Source organism: Protomyctophum bolini (genome assembly GCF_963924005.1).
Source record: "Protomyctophum bolini genome assembly, chromosome: 12".
NCBI classification, from domain to species: domain Eukaryota; kingdom Metazoa; phylum Chordata; class Actinopteri; order Myctophiformes; family Myctophidae; genus Protomyctophum; species Protomyctophum bolini.
In genome coordinates this window covers 11,650,159-11,668,584 of record NC_137873.1, presented here as the reverse complement: position 1 = coordinate 11,668,584, position 18,426 = coordinate 11,650,159, and the positions used below count along the sequence as shown (strand labels likewise).

The window sequence follows — 18,426 nt, the reverse complement described above, 5'->3', positions numbered from 1 at the left end:
TTACATCACTTTCACCCAGAGCACGTTGTGATTCAATCCATTTACATCACTTTCACCCAGAGCACGTTGTGATTCAATCCATTTACATCACTTTCACCCAGAGCACGTTGTGATTCAATCCATTTACATCACTTTCACCCAGAGCACGTTGTGATTCAATCCATTTCAATCACTTTCACCCAGAGCATGTTGTGATTCAATCACTTTCACCCAGAGCACGTTGTGATTCAGTCCATTTCAATCACTTTCACCCAGAGCACGTTGTGATTCAATCCATTTACATCACTTTCACCCAGAGCACGTTGTGATTCAATCCATTTAAATCCAAAGCGCTAGATTGTGTACCTATACATACACACACATTCATACACTGATGGCGGAGGAAACCATGCAAGGCACCAACCTGCTCATCGGGAGCAATTAGGGGTTCAGAGTCTTGCTCAAGGACACTTCAACACTAACTCTGGGGGAGCCTGGGATTGCACTGGTTCCCATCCGGCTGCTCTACCCCTGAGCCCCCCCACCAATAAATAGTAAAATCGTCTAATTATGAGAGTGAGTACACACAATTCGTCTGACAATTAGTCGTCAAGTGAAATGTCATAATGGTGTCGGCCCTGTCTCCTTCACTGTACAGCTGCTGCAGAGGGACAGCTCCAAGGACCTGCTGAAGGCTGTCTATCCTCTGCTCCTCCAAGGTTCGTCCTCCTCCGTCACCCAGCTCCTGTCCACCGTGTCCAGCCTGATCTGCAGACACCCGGAGGGAGGGGGCTCCAGGGTGCTGTCCTTCAACTGGTACGAGGACAACAACTACAAGGTCTTCCTGGGGGTCAACGGCACCACCAAGGTCCGCGACTACGCCTACGACCCCTCTGCAAGTGAGTGGAAAAAAAGTTTTTAGGCCAAGTTCTAATCTGTGAATTGTGAGACAGCGTGAAAGGAGGAGAACCCCCCCACCCACCCACCCACCCACACACACACACACACACACACACACACACACACTAGCGTTGTTTCATAAACAATTAGCAAACGGTTTATTAGCAGATTGAGGCTTTAACCATTGATCCTGTTGCCCCACCTCCCCGTTCCTACTACTAGTAGGAACCGTGATGGAGGGGCGCCATCTCTAGGTTTTTTACCTTTATTGATAGATTACAGTAGTTTGACAGGAAAGGAGGACGCAGCAAAGGTCGTCGGGATCGGGAGTCGAACCCGCGACACGCTATCAGGCTGGATTACCATCCTAGGTGCCTGCACCGCTCAGCCGGCCCAGGCCAGTACAGATACAGTTGTACCCCCTCAGTGTAGCTGGTCTTCATAGCAACATCCAACCTTCTGTGCAGGAGAGCAATCCTAACGTTAAATCTAATGGTAATGCTGGAAAAGTGTTATTTCAGCTGTACAGTCCAACAGAAAAAAGCTTTGTGATAACATTTTAGGTGAAAAATAGGCGATGGAGTTGCTCAATATCGCTTCATTACATATTTTCAAGGACTAATTATCGTTAGCTTAGACACAGTACAGGGGAGTCTGTTGTGACACAATGACACTAGTGACAATCACTAGTGACGATGGAAAAAGGTACTTTTGCCTAATCCTAACCCACAAACCAAGAGTCGAGTCGAGTACGCTATGCCGTGGAAAAGCACTTTTAGCATGGCCGTACATATATCTCACTGTATTTTCTTTAGCCAGACAGAAGAGAGGAGGGAAACTAGAGTAGACAGTGCACGCAGAACACAGGAAAAGAGGGATTGTCGAGGATTCTCTCCTAATCCAAATGGGGTTCCATCATGTGGATCCGGAGATCGTCCTTAAGCACCGACATATCTACATACCTATCAACAGAGCCTGCTGTACTGCAGCACTGTGTGTGTGACGTGCAATGGGATAGACGTCCTGGGCATGTCCTCAAAAACAGACTTATCAGAATCATGGGAACCACCAACCAGTGTTGCCAGATGGGAAATGTTAAAACATCGAAGCTTAAATGTAAATGAAAACTATTGTACTACACACACAGCCAAAAAAGATAAATCACAGGTGTAAATATGTAATTTCACAAAACATTTCACAAACTTTTTTCGTTTGAGACTCCTACATTACAAAAACACATCACATACAGTACGCTGCATGGAAGCAGGAAACTTCCTGGATACTTTATTGGCAGTTTAATAAAATCATCACAATGTCACCATTTAAAAAAACGCCAACGTGACATTACGCTAAAAAGACGAAGCATGTTTCCTTACCCTAAAGCTGGAGTGGAAAGATGCGACCAGTGTTTTTAATGTACATATCAAGGGTCAGATTTACTGATTTGCTCACTTATTTTGAAAAGCCAAACCTGATCCCCAATCAGTAGCCACTGATATTTAGGAAATCCACGCACCTTTTTGTGATATCTAGTCTTTGTATTGAGAGAGAGAGAGAGAGAGAGAGAGAGCTTAAAGCAGGGCCCACAGTGACATGCAGTGTGTTGTTATTGCTTACTGAAAAACGCTCTGGATTAAGAGCGTCTGTTAAATGCCTAAATGGTTATTGTAAATTGTTTGGTTCGGCAAGAGAGAATTAAATGAGATAAACTATTAAAATTAGTTATTTTCCTTGGGGTGGCAAAATGCATCTATCCAGTGCAAAATTTTACAATCCTGTGTGTCAGTGGAACTGGATTTTACAGGATTTTATACAACAAATAATACTGAGAATTGTTAGAACTACTGTTTTACTTACAGTAAGTGTGATGGATGGGGACTGTTCATTTCTCTATTTGAGACCTGATATATTTAGTTTTATGTGAAGAGACAGGCTCTCTCTTTTTCCTCTTAATTCTTTTACAATTACAGTACATAATTACTTACTTATGTTACCAAGACAGCATATGGTCTGGTTGACTTATTCAACACCATTGTGAGCTCGTAGTTCTGCCTATACGCCTATATTTTTTGCATATTAACGACATGCACAAAATAAGGACACCAGGGTTAATGTGCTTAATAATTTACAGTACTGGTTCCCAATTCAATCATTTTAGCTCAACACACGAACAGAGCTAAAAAGTTTCCCAGGACCCAAGCTAGTGAAAATAGGAAATCTACAAGCTCACAATGCGTTGCTTCAGGCCGCATTGTGAGCTTGTAGATCAGCTATTTTCACTATTTATTAAACATTTGTTTTCTAATTTATGGAATTTCTTACACGACCCAGTGTTTGGGCAACATTGATTTACAGTATGTGTAAACCAGACCCATAGCGAGAGACTGTTACGTCACTGGCACAGACTCCCATTGTAAGAATGGAATGTGGAAGTTCTCTTTCTATCTCAATGAGGAAGTTCCAATGTTTGTGAAAAAAAAAAGCGTGACGCAACTCTCTCTCTATGGGTCTGGTATAAACTAACTGAACTACACTTGCATCATCATGTATCAAACACTGTCCTCCCTGTATCCTCAGCTCCGTTCTGCAACACCGTGATGGAGAGCCTGGAGTCCAACCCCATCACCAAGATCGTGTGGAGGTCGGTGAAGCCCCTGCTGATGGGGAAGATCCTCTACAGCCCCGACTCCCCTGCCATCCGCCAGATATTAAAGAGTGTAAGAGAGAGAGAGACAACACCACCTTCATGTAGCCCCCCCGTCTCACCTCTGGGGTTCCTGCTGGGGGTCCCTCTTCAACCTCTCTCTTCCTCTCCCTTGTTTTCCACCCCATTTCACATTCTTAATCATCCTTTTTTTTGTGTGTGTGTGTATTTTCTATCCTTTTGTACATCTCTCCCCCCTTTACTGAAGTCTCTTAATACCACAGTGCATTTCTTTGCTTCTTTCTCTCTCTCTCTTTCGCCACATGCCCCCACCCTTCTCAGGAATGAGCTGACTAGAAAACTCAAGTGGACGGTGGGGAGGGTGTGTGTGTGTGTGTGTGTGTGTGTGTGTGTGTGTGTGAGTGAGTGAGTGAGTGAGTGAGTGGGTGGGAGGGAGGGAAGGAGGAAGAGGAGGGGCAGAATTCAGGGCTAAACCAAATGAGTGTGTGCAGCACAAAGAGCCGAAACAGAGCGTTTAGTCCCTTCAACCACATGCTGACGGAAAACAGATGTGAGGAGGAGGATTCCCCTGTTGATGACAATCTCACTTATAGTCACACTTATCGGTGACACCAGGTATTCCAACCAGTTCCTTTCCCCTCCATCAGGCGCCCCGGCTGGCCAGGGGGAGGCAGTTTAGAGACCAGGATTACTGCATGTTTTTTGTGAGGGTAACTACCTACCCCTAGGGGACACGGGGAGAACAAACTCCACACAGAAAGGCCCTTTCGCCTTCTGCTCTTTAATATCCACATGATTTTGCCTACAACCACATTTTTTGAACAACAATTGCTGATAATCTATAAACTCACGACGGGTCATGTTGTGTATTTGCGATGTGGTTAATTAATTGAGATTCCTGATGGCTGTCAGAGCTCTGTTATTAATATGCTTCTCATGGCTCTCTTCTAGTGTAAAGTGTGTTTCCCTGTCACCCACGCCGCGTCCCCTGAGATTGTCTCAGTGTCTCCGATGTTATATAATCCGTTGTCCTCTTAGGAGGATACCGTGTATCTCATAAAGACAGAACACAAAGGCCCACTGACAAACAACAGCTAAAAAACAAACATGAAAAAACAGAATGTCTTTTTCAAAGAACAAGGAACCAGAAAGTTTTTTTATTAGTATTACCAGTATTATTTTTGGTGTGGCTCTGCAGGGTATTTAGACTAGAGAGTATTTCTGGGTGTTTGTCTGGAGTGAATCTCACAAACCACTGGACAGAGCAGTGCCACATTTCTTGTGCACACTGCCAGTAGACTAACTTAGTACCTATTACCTACAGTCCTATACAATTCTTTCACGTTTTATCGGGAAAAATATTTATTTTTCCTTTCGTTTGGTACTTTATTTACAGTTTGCTAATAAACACAGTGATACGATTTCAGTTCACAACAAACACATGATTCACTCATGCCTTGTTTCAGCGTCTTGTTTCAACATTTCAGCATGATCAATGATCAACAGTAAAGAATGAATGACTATTGTAACGTAATTGTGGCAGTCGCTTATTTAAAACAAAAGCCACCATATAGCATTTGAATACGTGTTCTGAGAACACCTCCACAAAGGCGGGGGTGGCTGGGAGCTACCAGCCACCCCCGCCCCGTAGTTGTTGCCGCTGCTGCATGCTAATGCTAATAGTAGCCGTTTCTTCTCTCAGTCTGGGAGACCGGATGACGTAAATGAGTACTTATCCAGTCACTAGGCAGCAGTCAAAGAGTTAATGGATATAATATCCATTAACAATATTGTGTGTGTGTGTGTGTGTGTGTGTGTGTGTGTGTGTGTGTGTGTGTGTGTGTGTGTGTGTGTGTGTGTGTGTGTGTGTGTGTGTGTGTGTGTGTGTGTGTGTGTGTGTGTGTGTGTGTGTGTGTGTGTGTGTGTGTGTGTGTGTGTGTGTGTGTGTGTGTGTGTGTGTGTGTGTGTGTGTGTGTGTGTGTGTGTGTGTGTGTGTGTGTGTGTGTGTGTGTGTGTGTGTGTGTGTGTGTGTGTGTGTGTGTGTGTGTGTGTGCGCGCGTGTGCGCGTGCTACAGGCCAACACTACATTTGAGGAACTGGAGAGACTACAGTTGATGTTGAAGGCTTGGGAGGAGGTGGGACCTCAGCTCTGGAGGTTCTTCCACAGCAGTGTCCAGATGAACATGATCAGGGTAAGATGTGCACACACACACACACACACACACACACACACACACACACACACACTGCAGACGACACTGAATACATTCATTTCAAGTTTCAAAGTCCTGACGTCACTCCGTTATCCTCTGGCTCACGGAAGTATTCTTTCGATAGTGAAATTCCATTAAGCCGGCCCTGATTAACATGACAGACGCTGACACTAAGGGTTGCCCACCTAAATTAAACTTTCAGGCAGGTGGAGTTTGCTTTCAGGTTGCCCGAATGGGCAAGTGCTCGTTTTAGGGACACAGCAGTCTATATAAACGCAACACTTGAACGTGGCCAGAGAGCTCTGTCTTCTGGTCTGTGGAATGTAAAATAAGAGCACTGTTTATCTACAGTATAATGTGCTGTTTTCACTGTTGCTACACTAAAATAACAAGTGTGAACTCATAGTCATATTCATAGCTATGTAAAACAGGTATTTGGCATAAAAAAATGAGGTATGAATTATTTATTTTATTGCACAGCCCCAGTAAGTAAAAACAAGTTTTAAATTGAACAGTAATTCAACTTTTACCTATCATTTTATAATGGACGATTTACTTAATTTTTCTTACTTGCAATAGTGGGCATGACCTTTGGGCAAGAACATGACCTGTACTTGCCCAACGAGCAAGTGCCTCTGAGACCTTAGTGTCAACCCCTGGTACATTTTGTCAGCCCCAACTACGGTATGTTCTTCTTTGTTTAATATTTCCACATGAATTGCCCCTGCAGGACACCTTGAGAAACCCCACGGTGAGGGACTTCATAGACGAGCGATTGGAGGACTCTGAGTTCAACACCAAACATATCCTGAACTTCTTATACAACGGGCCAGACGTGGACAGAGCACCGGGGATGCCCAACTTCGACTGGAGAAACATCTTCAACCTGACCGACCAGATGATTCGCACCATCAACCAGTATGGAGAGGTGTGTCCCCGTCTATGTACATCCATTTGGAGCTTCTGGTCCTTACGGCTCCATTTTTACAGTAGGATTAACTGCATTTAAACCAGGAAAGCATCTCGTATGCCACTTTAACCATTATTTGATACTGTTCAAGGATAGCAGATATACTGTACAAGCTCATATCGTGTCACTTTGTGCTGTGCTATGTGCGTGTAGATCTGCTATATATTATACAGGTATATATGTGACCGAGCTTGGTAAACAGATCGCAGATACAAGTGGCCGAAACCGGCTTTCTCAGATGGGCGGCTGCCTGGCATCTCCCTTAGGGGTAGGGTGAAAAGCTCGGTCATCCATGAGAGACTTGAAGTAATGCCACTGCCCCTTTGTATACAAAGGAGCCAGTTGAGTGGCTTCAGGCATCTAGAGAGGATGCCTCCTGGTCATCTTTCTGGGCACGTCCAGCTGGGTAGAAGCCATGGGGACAGGCTGAGGAGGACAGGGGATTCCCTGGTCATAGCTGGATAATGTGACCAGGCAAAAGGAACACAGTCTGGGGTTCTCTGCTGGAACTGCTGACTATGTGGCCTGAGTGTTGGCTGGATGGATGGATGGATGGACATTTGACCCGTTAGATGAGCGTGTTTGTGGCGTGCATTGGCAGGAAAAGTTTGAGGGGACCAGTGACACTCACTACTCCCTCAATACCCCACCCTTTAGCTGCATGTCCCAACTACTCCAGTGGAGCAGCTCAGTGGCTGGCTAACTGTGGTTGTACCCGGAAGCTCCCAGGTGTGAATGTGTGTATAAACTGTGAGAGTGTGAAGCAGGAAAAGTTGCTTGAAAGAAGAGCAGACGGGGAGCATTGGTCTTCCACGCTCCTAGCAGACTGTAGCCATGGGGTCCCCTGGAGATGGAGCAAGCCACTTAGCACAGCTCCACAGAAGCTCTCATTCCCGTCCAGCTGGCTGAAAGCTGAGGACAAGCCTGCTGTCAGACCCTCTGAGGCTTTTGTAGGACCCCGTGATAAAGTGGAGGGTGGGTGGGTTGCGGGGACCACCCCCCTATGAGCTTAATGTTGTTTTTTTGTTTTCTTTTAGTGTCTGGCCTCACATAGAAACGAACCCCCACGCCGGTCAGATAAAAGATGGCAAATCACCCTTATCCATCCTTCATTCCCTCCTTCGTCTACCCCCCAGCCCCCCTACCCCCCTCTCTCGCTTCTGCATTCTATCAGATATACAGGGGCACCCCGTAATCGATTTGAATAAGGGACGTGGGGGTGAGAGGAGGTTTTTCGCAGAAAGCCCTATCGGTGGTGCTACCATCTCAATTTGGTCTTTGTCCAGCAGGCCCCCGAAATAAATCCTTGTGGTTTGCCGCCCAAACAAGCCCAAGTGATTTGGCCAATTAGATACAGCTGTCAGATAGCATTTGGCCATATAGGACAGCCAGCGCAGTTACGACTGCATGGGTCGTCTCACTCTGTCAGGGGTGTGTTTCTCACACTGAAAGACCATTTGAAACATGTGTGTATGGTGAGATACAAAACCCTCATCTCTGGGCTTGTGTGAGTGTCATTGTATGGTGAATGTATGGTCCTATATGGGGGATGAATGGAAGGCAGGACTTGAGCGTTCCTTTGAGTGCTCAGAGGGTATACAGTATTGTGAATGGAGACATTAGACACGCTTTACATCCAGCGAGGGAGGGAGGGAGGGAGGGGGCGTCGCAGCGGAAGAGCCCTGCCGCAGTGGTGGAGAAATTACTCCTCAAATGCGACCTGCAGTCGCAATAATCCACACCTATACAAAAAAACCTAGTAATTAATGTTTTGAAATTAATGTAGTGGAGTAAAAGTACAGTCAAAGAGTTAATGGACCCAGGATGTAGTGGAGTAGAAGAGTATTAGAGCTTGGAAATGTGTGTGTGTGTGTGTGCGCGCGTGCGTGCGCGCGTGCGTGTGTGCGTGCGTGCGTGCGCAGTCTCCACCGAAGACGCTGCAGGTGTGATTTTCCCATGTCTGTGCAGTGAATGAGGGTTCTGTGGGGATTGAGGGGCCGCGTAGAGTTGAATTCCTGTCACACCCATATAATCTGCCCACTAGTCTGGGCTATGCTTGTCAATTGATTCTAAATTGGGTAAATGCCACGTATACCCTTCTTGGGTTTGTGGTAAGAAGAAAACAAGATCAACAAAGAGTAGCATTGTAGCCAGCAGCAGCCAGGGCAGGAATTTCAAGGAGGCCATGACCGCTGTGGCCCCTCAAAAAAAAGGATGTTGTTGCTGTCGGCCAGAAATCTCTTATCTCCGTATTTTAACTTTTTGTGACTACCATGCAGTCGTATGCTTTCTCGTCTATAGAGGGGCGGTGGATCCTTTTGGTTCATTTTGGATATTTACGTTACATCTGCTATTTCTGAACATTTTTGAGAAATCTTGAAAATGGGAGAACTACTGATTTAGAGGGCATTTTAATTGAAGTCGTCGTGATGAGCAAAAAGCTGTGACTGAGTGCACTTCTGTCCATCATTGAACACCTCCTCCTCATCATCCGTCACAGATTATAAACCAAGAAGCAGTGGCATCTGGCTTCATCAAAACATGGATGAAAACATACATCCATATGGTGGAATGAACCCCAATACATACGCTGAACTCTCCCTGACTCCCCGTCTTCAAACGAGTCCAGGAAACTCATTAGTCCTGGGCTGAGCCTGAGTGTGTACAGTATATGAACCTTTGACTCAGGAGTTTGTACAAATGGGTACTGTATTTCACTTCACATGCATGTACAAATCCTTAAAGGGGTATAGTTCACCCCCAAAAATACTTATTTTCAATAATTTATACACCACATGACGCTCATCGCTCATGGATTGTTTTGTTTTTCATAAGCCAATATTTGGTTCTCCAGTAGGAGACTCACTTCATTCTATGTACCAATCCAACTCGTTTGAGTTTGATTATTGGCTCAGGAACGTGACAAAAACAAAAACATCTCCATAAATTCCAGACTTCATGGGGTGGGTACAGTATATGATAGAAAAATAAGTAATGTTTTGACTGTCTGGCCGGGCACTGTGTCAGGCACCCGGAACTAGAGGCAAGCAAACAGACACCGTGGGAGCCAACCCAGGAATGGCAAGAAGCGCACCGTCTATGTGGAAGCACAGCGACAGCTTAGCGACAGCATATTGATCCGGAACCTCAATCCTAACCTAACCCTAACCGCAAGCACGGGAGCAGCGCATGTCGGACCATCGCTTTTTCGCATCGCAGCGAATGTCCTGCCGCTGCGGATCGGATCGTTCCCCACGTCGGCTAGAATGCTGTCGGAAAAAAGGCCGCCTCCCCTGTAGAGTTCAGTCAAGAGTGACCCTGCTAGTGTGGAGGGCAGCAATTCAGGAGCCCCGAGCTGGTGTTGCCTAGACCCAGTGGTGTGCACAGATAGACACTAGGTGGTGCTAGAGCACCTGCCCTTTGCCCACTATTAAGGCAACCGGCCGATTCCACGCACTGCACAAGGTGCCCTTTTTTCACTTGAGCACCTGCCCCTTTAAATGTCTGTGCATGCCACTGGCTAGACCGCACTCTCACATCGCACTACTGTAAGATTATGTGCAGGATGCTATAACTCAAATGCTCTCTCTATGTGTGTCTTTCGCTGTCTCAATTTCTCTCGTTCTTTGGGACCTCCTCAGTGTGTCACCCTGGATAAGTTTGTGGCCCACACAGACGAGCCTCAGCTGACCCACGATGCCTTGTACCTGCTGGAGGAGAACAAGTTCTGGGCGGGCCTGGTCTTCATGGACGTCTACCCCTGGACCGCCAAGGTGCCGCCGCACGTCAAGTACAAGATACGCATGGACATCGATGCCGTGGAGCGCACCAACAAGATCAGAGACAGGTGAGACACGCATGGACAGGAGCACGGCAGCTAAGTCGGTAGTGCTGTCGCCTCACAGCGTGGACAGGGGCACGGCGGCGCAGTCTGTAGTGTTGTCAACTCACAGCTAGAAGGTCCCGGGCTCGATTCCCCCCGGGAAAGCTGTGGGCGAGTATTGTAGTACTCAAGTCCGTTTTTGAGTTCACATTTTCATTTACTTGGTCTCGTCTGGGTCTCGCACATAATTTGACTCGGTCTTGACTCGGTCTTGGACTCGGCCCCCACCAAGTCCGCCCGAGTCCCACACAAGTCACTACAGCCAACCCTGAAGGCGGGGTTGGCGAAAGGGCCTTTCTGTGTGGAGTTTGCATGTTCTCCCCGTGTCCCCTAGGGTAGGTACCCTCACAAAAAACATGCAGTAATCCTGGTCACTAAACTGCCTCCCCCTGGCCAGCCAGGGCGCCTGATGGAGGGGAAAGGAATTGGTTGGAATAACGTGTTCATTCCACGCGCTACGTCCAACCAGGGAAACTCCCCCCTGTCAGGTGTAAAGGAGCAACTTGGACACTCAGGCATGAAGGAAGCATGAGTTCAAGTCCGTTGCCCTCCCCTTGTCCCCCATATATGGGGACTAGTTTGGTGGAGGGTGTGTAGAGCCCAGGAACACATTAGATGATTGACACAGGGGTGAAAAATGGGTTACAAAATCGTGGGATAAAAATATATATATATAAAAATAAATAAAAAGTCACTACAGTACAATGAAATAAATGTATTACACCTGCAGGCATGGAGCGAGCGTTCCATTTTCGTGCAAAAATCTGGTCTCGGTCTTGACTTGATGTCGCCTACCGTCAGACTCGGACTCTGTCTGGACTCAGACTCGACCCCCACCCACTCTCTGACTTGACTTGGACTCTCCCCTCTTATCATACATCATCATATATCATCATACAACACATTCCGTGCTCAACCAATCAAATCACCACAAATCTTGTTCCGGCCAATCACAATTTGGCGTCCTCACTTTTGCCTTCAATGTTTGTGTTTACATACTTTTGTCTTCAATGTTTGTGTTTACACAGACCCTCAAAGCTGGACATAGGAGCGCCCCTCAAAAATATATAATATATCTTATCCCCATAGCTGTTTTTAAATGGCTGAAATATATATAGGGCTGAAGTAGTTAGTGTTTTGTAGTGGAGTAAAATAATTCTTAGTCTGGCCTTATCTAGGTAATTTAATTTTTTTGATAAAAACAGAGTTTTGTGCCAACCTGCACATTAGATTTTGAGATAGTGTGTACAAGTGGAAGTTCTATTCCCTAACGGTGGCACATACGGTTAAGGACATGATGGGGTCACCGCCGGTACAGTATCCGTGCATGGGAATTGGGATTCCTCTCCTGTGAGCTGCTTATTATATTTAGAGATAGATATCTTGTGTGCTAAGTTGACATTTAGGCCTGAGGGTGGTGCTCATAGCAGCAGGCAGTATTCTCCAGGGAGGTGCACTGAAACTAAATTCCATTTAGTTTTCATTCTCCAGGGAGGAGGCACTGAAACTAATTCCATTTAGTTTTCCACATATCTTGGTTTGGGAGCAAACACGGACAGAAGGACAGGTTGACCTGCCGCTATCATGGCAAAAAAAATATGCCTGAAGCACAAATTGGAACTGGAATAAAGTAATAGTAACTTATTTGACCCCCTCCTCCCCCGGTCATCTGGGGAGGGTCCCACGGCCCGGCCCACAGGTTGAGAACCACTGGAATAGAATGTGCAGATGTACAGCATGTCTCGTCTTCATCACATTATCCAGCAAATACCTATTTTGTGTGCACACCAATTTGATCAAATGGCAGATTTTCCATACATTTTCATGCCTGAATATAACCCAAATATGTGCGTTAACCACCTGGTTTCTGGAGTATAGATTTCTCTCACTACGCAGCCTTTCTAACATGATACCTACTGTATAGCTCTTCCATGTGTTGTTACTGACTGTGCCTTTGATCTCACAACCATCCAGTGTGTCAATATCCCCAGGGTTGAACAAACGGCTTTGCACCTGGAACCAAAAGTACATCTTTCTATGCAAGTGAATAATTGGATATTATAGAAGGATTAGCTCCTGACTCATCCACTTATCGGGAGTGTGTGTGTGTGTGTGTGTGTGTGTGTGTGTGTGTGTGTGTGTGTGTGTGTGTGTGTGTGTGTGTGCGCTCGTGCGTGTGCGATGGAATCATATGCTTTTGTGATGATGGAGGAGAAAGTGCTGACCCAGAAGCATGCTGCTTGCCTGATGATCTAAGACTAAGCCAGTGGTTCCCAAACTTTGTTGTTTTTTTGCCTGGGCTGAAAACTAGTGAAAATATGTTTTCAACTCATGAAAAATAGGGATATTCACTCAGAAATGGATCCACTATCTAAGCCTCTCTCCTCTCCTCCCCTCAGGTACTGGGACCCGGGGCCCAGGGCAGACCCCATGGAGGACGGGAGGTACATCTGGGGGGGCTTTGCCTACCTACAGGACATGATAGAACACGCCGTCATCAAGCTTCACACCGGCAACGACTGGCCACTAGGGGTCTACGTCCAGCAGATGCCTTATCCGTGTTATGTGGACGACCTGTGAGTAAACACACACCGTTAATCATAGATCAGTGTGTTCTCAAAGTCATGCACCCGCTTCGAATGTTATCAACCCATAGGTTTAGGTTATACTTATCACTCAAATCAAATACAATCGAGCCAGCAGGCTCGCCTAGAGCCAACTGCATGTATTCTGTGATTGGGAAACACAGAAGTGACATTTCTGCCGCTGAAGTGAAAACATCGTGAAACTGTCTTACAAGACTGGTTAGGGGACTTGCAGTTACGGTTAAGACTGAGGATGGGGGCGGCGGGGGGCACCTCTGACAGTTATAAGAACTATTTGCCCCTGGCGTTCCACATGGAGGGTGGGGGGCAGCAACTGAAAATGTGAGCCCAGGTTTGGCACTTGGTCCTGGGTGTTTTCCAGGAGGTGATGCTAAATCACCAGACCTGAGGGAGTGGGAGGGAACAGGTCAGAGGAGGTCGGAGTTCTGAGGTCGTTGAGGGCCTTGTAGCAGGTGGTGGTGAGCGGTATTTTGAAGTAAATTCTTTAGTTTGACCGAAAGCAAGTGAAGGTTTCGGACGACTGGTGCGATGTGGTCTCTGTAGGGCTGTGGACAGTTCAGAAGTCATGTTTGGTCAGTTCAAACAAGATCTAAATGAGTATTTTAGAGTTTCAGAGTTACAACCCGTAAGGTGTCCATTTGGACGCCTTGTGCTCCGCAGACCGCACGTTGAGAACCATCACTTTAGTTTATTGAGGACTTTCGAGGTGATGCCGTGAAGGATGCCGTCTCAGTTGTCAAACCTGGACGCAATAAATGCCTCAATGAGTTTTTTGGCAGCGGAGAAGGACACAGAGGGCCGGAGGAGGCAGGCAATGTTCCAATTTGTATCATCTTGTTTTTTTTTACGTGGGGGAGGAAGGAGAGGGTGGTGACCTTTAATAGAGCAGTTAGTGTGCTGTTTATGGACCGATTGGAAGGGCTGGTAGACGTTATTAGAGTCCAGGTGTGATTTGAGTTGGGAGGAAACGGCGCGTTCTTGGATTTTAGAGAGGAAGGGGGCGGGACAGTAGTTATTGGGGTGTTGTTGGGTCTATTTTTATTTTTTATGATTTGGGTCCAGAATGCAGGTAGAGGTCTTCATCATGCCAGCGATTTAGACAGATGCTATAGGTTCATTGTTTACCTGGCATTCTAGTTTCTCGAGGCCCTGCACTTTCTGTTTGCATTCTATGCATGTGATTTATTAGCTTGCTCATTGTAAGCGGCTCTGCATGAGAGCGTCTGCTAAATGCCCAAATTGTAAATTGATTGGAGGATGGGTCTGTTCCGCTGATTTCAATCAGTTTTATTTCAAACACAGAGAGCTGCTGTTAACAAATATGTGCTTCGGACACAGAATCGAGGCAGGTTACGTTCAATAAAGTGTTTTATTGCTCCTGGTACAGATAACAATGATAAAAAGCTGTCATCGCTCACAGCCGTGTGTAAAAACATAAAACCATAAACTAACAACATAAAGCACCTTCTGGACACAAATGGATCTACCCTTCTAAGCCCTGTTTTATACTGCAGGAAATATCACAGCACAATGCAATGTTGCTGCTTTTATCTGTTGTCAAGGTTTATTTTCAGTTTTCACGCTTGAACAATTGAACAATTGAAACAATTAATTAATTATAATCTATCTGTTCTTGAGGCCTACAAAAACTTTATCAACTAGTCAACTAGTACCAACAAGGTCAACTAGTTGTTTTACTAGTCGACTTGTTGCTTAAAGCAAAAAACCCTGCTTCTCTCTGCTCACTCTCTCTAAATATAAATAGGAATAAAATAAAAATGTAAACTATGCTTTGTTACATTGACACTTTGAGGGAAGACTATATGAAACTACCGGTATACAAAATTGTGCATAAATGTATAAAGATTATACGTCCATGATATAGGAGAGGGTTATCTTGGTACTGTATAAACTTTTGAATTGAAAGTTGACAGCAGTATTTCAATGTTTTTCATTCACTTGGTATAAAAACTTTGCGACAAGTAGCAGCAATGTATTCATTTCAAATGCAATTGAATTGAAGTTACTTGCTCCATGTAGGCCTATATGAACAGTACGTGTTTCTGTGTACCACGGTAATTTTGGTGTAAACTTAAGGTGGTTGTATTCCATTAGACATCCTTCTCCTTTCACAACAGCTCACTCTGCTATGTTTGCACATTGTTGTACTTGACCCAACAGATATGGGAGTTTTTCTTGTCATTAGTCATGTTTCCAAACTCTCTTTGCGTGGTTCGTGGTTGTAGTCCTCTCTTTCTTTCTCTCACTCTGTGTGGTTCAGCTTCATGATCACCCTGAACCGCTGCTTCCCCATCTTCATGGTGCTGGCCTGGGTGTACTCGGTGTCCATGACGGTGAAGAGCATCGTGCTGGAGAAGGAGACTCGTCTCAAGGAGACGCTGAAGGCCATGGGGGTCACCAACGAGGTCATCTGGTACACCTGGTTCATCGACAGCTTCGTCATGATGACGGCCAGCACTGCCCTGCTCACCTCCATCATCATGGTGCGTGTGTTTACCTTCAACTGACCTCATTTTTGGTTAGGTTTATTGAGTTTTATAGTGTTATAATTTTCATGTGGTTTTGTTATTTTATATATACTTCATTCTTCATAACGCGAACACCGCAGTGTTCACAAGAAGACAACACGGCAGAGAGTTTTTATTTAGTTTGAGTTTGTATTTATTTCGTTTTAGTCTAAGTTGTTCAGGTATGCTGAGTAAAGTCTTGGTTTATAGAAGCTATACTATAGGATAGGGTGAAAGAATGCATGCCATCACTAGGGTGGAGAAGAGGGAGATGACAGCATTAGGGAGCTGATGGGGGGAAGGGACATACATGGAGCAGTGGGTTGTTAGGGTGGAGGAGGTTGGAATGGAATGAGCTTTACTGTCTAAACATGTCTTTGCAGTTTTCTTTTCAGTCTGAGAATATTTTCTCATGAGCAATAGTGCCCTCCAGTGGATAATTTTGATATTACTATGTATGGATAGATCTTGTACAGTACATACATATACCATTTTTACTTGTTTGTTTATTTAGACGGGATACTGCATATTAATGAACTATATACATCAATTTAATGTACGGATACATTTTTACATTTAAAAGAGTTTATTTATTTAACACTCTGAATACCGTTGAGTCGTTTCAAGCATGGGTAAAACAGTGGTCTAATGAACAGTGGCAGGGGTTATAGATCTACTGACCCTGCTGGTACACCAGGGTGGTGTTAGATACGTTCTGCAACGCACGCACGCACACACACACACACACACACACACACACACACACACACACACACACACACACACACACACACACACACACGCACACACACACACACACGCGTGAGTACTTTTTCCACCACTGCTGAACGCTGTCCAATGAGCAACTGGCACTGTGTGCAGATTTCCCCAGGTCAGGTCTTTTACCTCCGAGCCCTGACGAGTGGGAATTCAATACAAGATGATCAATCACTCACTGCAGTTGGAGGAAGGGCGGTACCTGGGGAAGAGACGCGCACAAACACACACAACACACACACACACACACACACACACACAGTCACACACACACACACACACAACCACGCACACATGGACGTGCACACACACACACACACACACACACACACACACACACACACACACACACACACACACACACACACACACACACACACACAAACCACACAACGCTAGTGCCAGGGTTCGATTTGTGGGTGGGGTGATTGATTTTGAAATCCCCTCTCTGGTTTTTGAGTGGTGCCTAACCGCAGTATGTGTGTGTGTGTATGTGTATGTGTATGTGTGTGTCTTTTTATGCAGCGTGGGAATATGCTCTAATCCTTGTTTCTCAGCAGCAGGGACAGACAATTTCAATGTATTTTCAATGTATTACCACTTGTTATTCTTGCTTCATTGTAAGTCGCTCTAAATGAAGTGTGTGCTAAATGTCTAAATGAACAGTATAACATCGTACTGTATGTGTACATGTTGTCTCCAGGGTGGTAAGGTGCTGAACTACAGCGACACCGTCCTGGTGTTCCTGTTCCTGCTGACGTTCACGGTGGCCACCATCATGCAGTGCTTCCTGATGAGCGTGTTCTTCAACCAGGCCAACCTGGCGGCGGCCTGCAGCGGCATCATCTACTTCACCCTCTACCTGCCGCACATCCTCTGTGTCAACTGGCAGGACCGCGTCACCAAGGACATGAAGATGGCCGCCGTACGTATAACCTTTTGCTGCGTCGTTCACACCAGGCAGCTCGCAAAGATCACAGGATAATTATTAAGTCGCTTTGTATATCTGTTGCTCACACGGTCGTTGGCGTCATCAGGCGTATGCGTCCGTAGTGACGTAGTGTCATTGTAGCTATAGTTGTAGCTTTGTTGCTTTTGCATCTGGAAGTTTAACCCTGATCAGCTTACATTTGTAGCTTTGTAGCTTTTGCAGGAGCTACAAAGGTCGAATGCATCTATGCATCTTCATGTCGCTGGCTTCCATTGACAATGAATGGTAAACTGTATCTTTGCATCTGCCTGTGTGGTGTGATCGCAGCATTTTGACCCCCCCCCCCCCCAAATATTCATTATTTGAGCCCTGATAAGCACTGAAATTGGAATTGAGATTTTTTCTTTTTTTAAGTGACAACGGGTTGAAAGTGGTTACACTTATGCTTAAGATTTGTTTCAAAGATCTTTACTTTAACAACAGTGGGGAACGACTCGGACGAGCTTTCCCTTCACAAGCGTGTTTCCCCATCTTGTAATTTGCTTTATCTAGTACAGCCTTTTGCTGTGAGAAACCTTTTCCACACTCCAGGGAATACAATGTAATGGATTCTGTCAGACGCACTCTAACCAGGCAGTGGCTCTACAAACTGTACACCACAGAGGTGCCTATATAAGAAAGTACCACACTGGGTCCTTGTATGGTAGCTGTACTAGTATATGGTATCTTAACCGTTGAAGAGACACTATTTTTTGTGTGTGCAACCGTGCATTGCAATGAAGCTGTATGTACAATATGTCACTCTGTCCATCTTTTATGTATTGTCTTAATCTGTGTGTTCAAATTGGGTGCTGAAAACACGGCTCAACAAGGCACAACTCCAGTCTTCCTCATATAAAATGCTGGGGTTCTCAAAGTGGGTACCGTGGCACCCTAGGGTGCCTTGATGCAAGCCTCAGAATACTTTGATAAGG

The 18,426-nt window shown here is 45.5% G+C and overlaps 1 protein-coding gene across 1 annotated transcript in view; it reads left to right on the top strand.

Annotated features, from left to right (window-relative positions):
* The window catches only part of abca4b (ATP-binding cassette, sub-family A (ABC1), member 4b), a gene marked incomplete at both ends in the record, with an annotated part of 81,630 nt that overhangs the window by 23,317 nt on the left and 39,887 nt on the right, over nt 1-18,426 (top strand). Inside the window, 8 exons of the mRNA XM_080778871.1 lie at nt 638-878; nt 3,457-3,596; nt 5,620-5,736; nt 6,488-6,685; nt 10,369-10,574; nt 13,010-13,186; nt 15,498-15,720; nt 17,225-17,446. Coding sequence (XP_080634997.1) covers nt 638-878; nt 3,457-3,596; nt 5,620-5,736; nt 6,488-6,685; nt 10,369-10,574; nt 13,010-13,186; nt 15,498-15,720; nt 17,225-17,446 — 1,524 coding nt within the window. The remainder of the gene's footprint in view (nt 1-637; nt 879-3,456; nt 3,597-5,619; nt 5,737-6,487; nt 6,686-10,368; nt 10,575-13,009; nt 13,187-15,497; nt 15,721-17,224; nt 17,447-18,426) is intronic.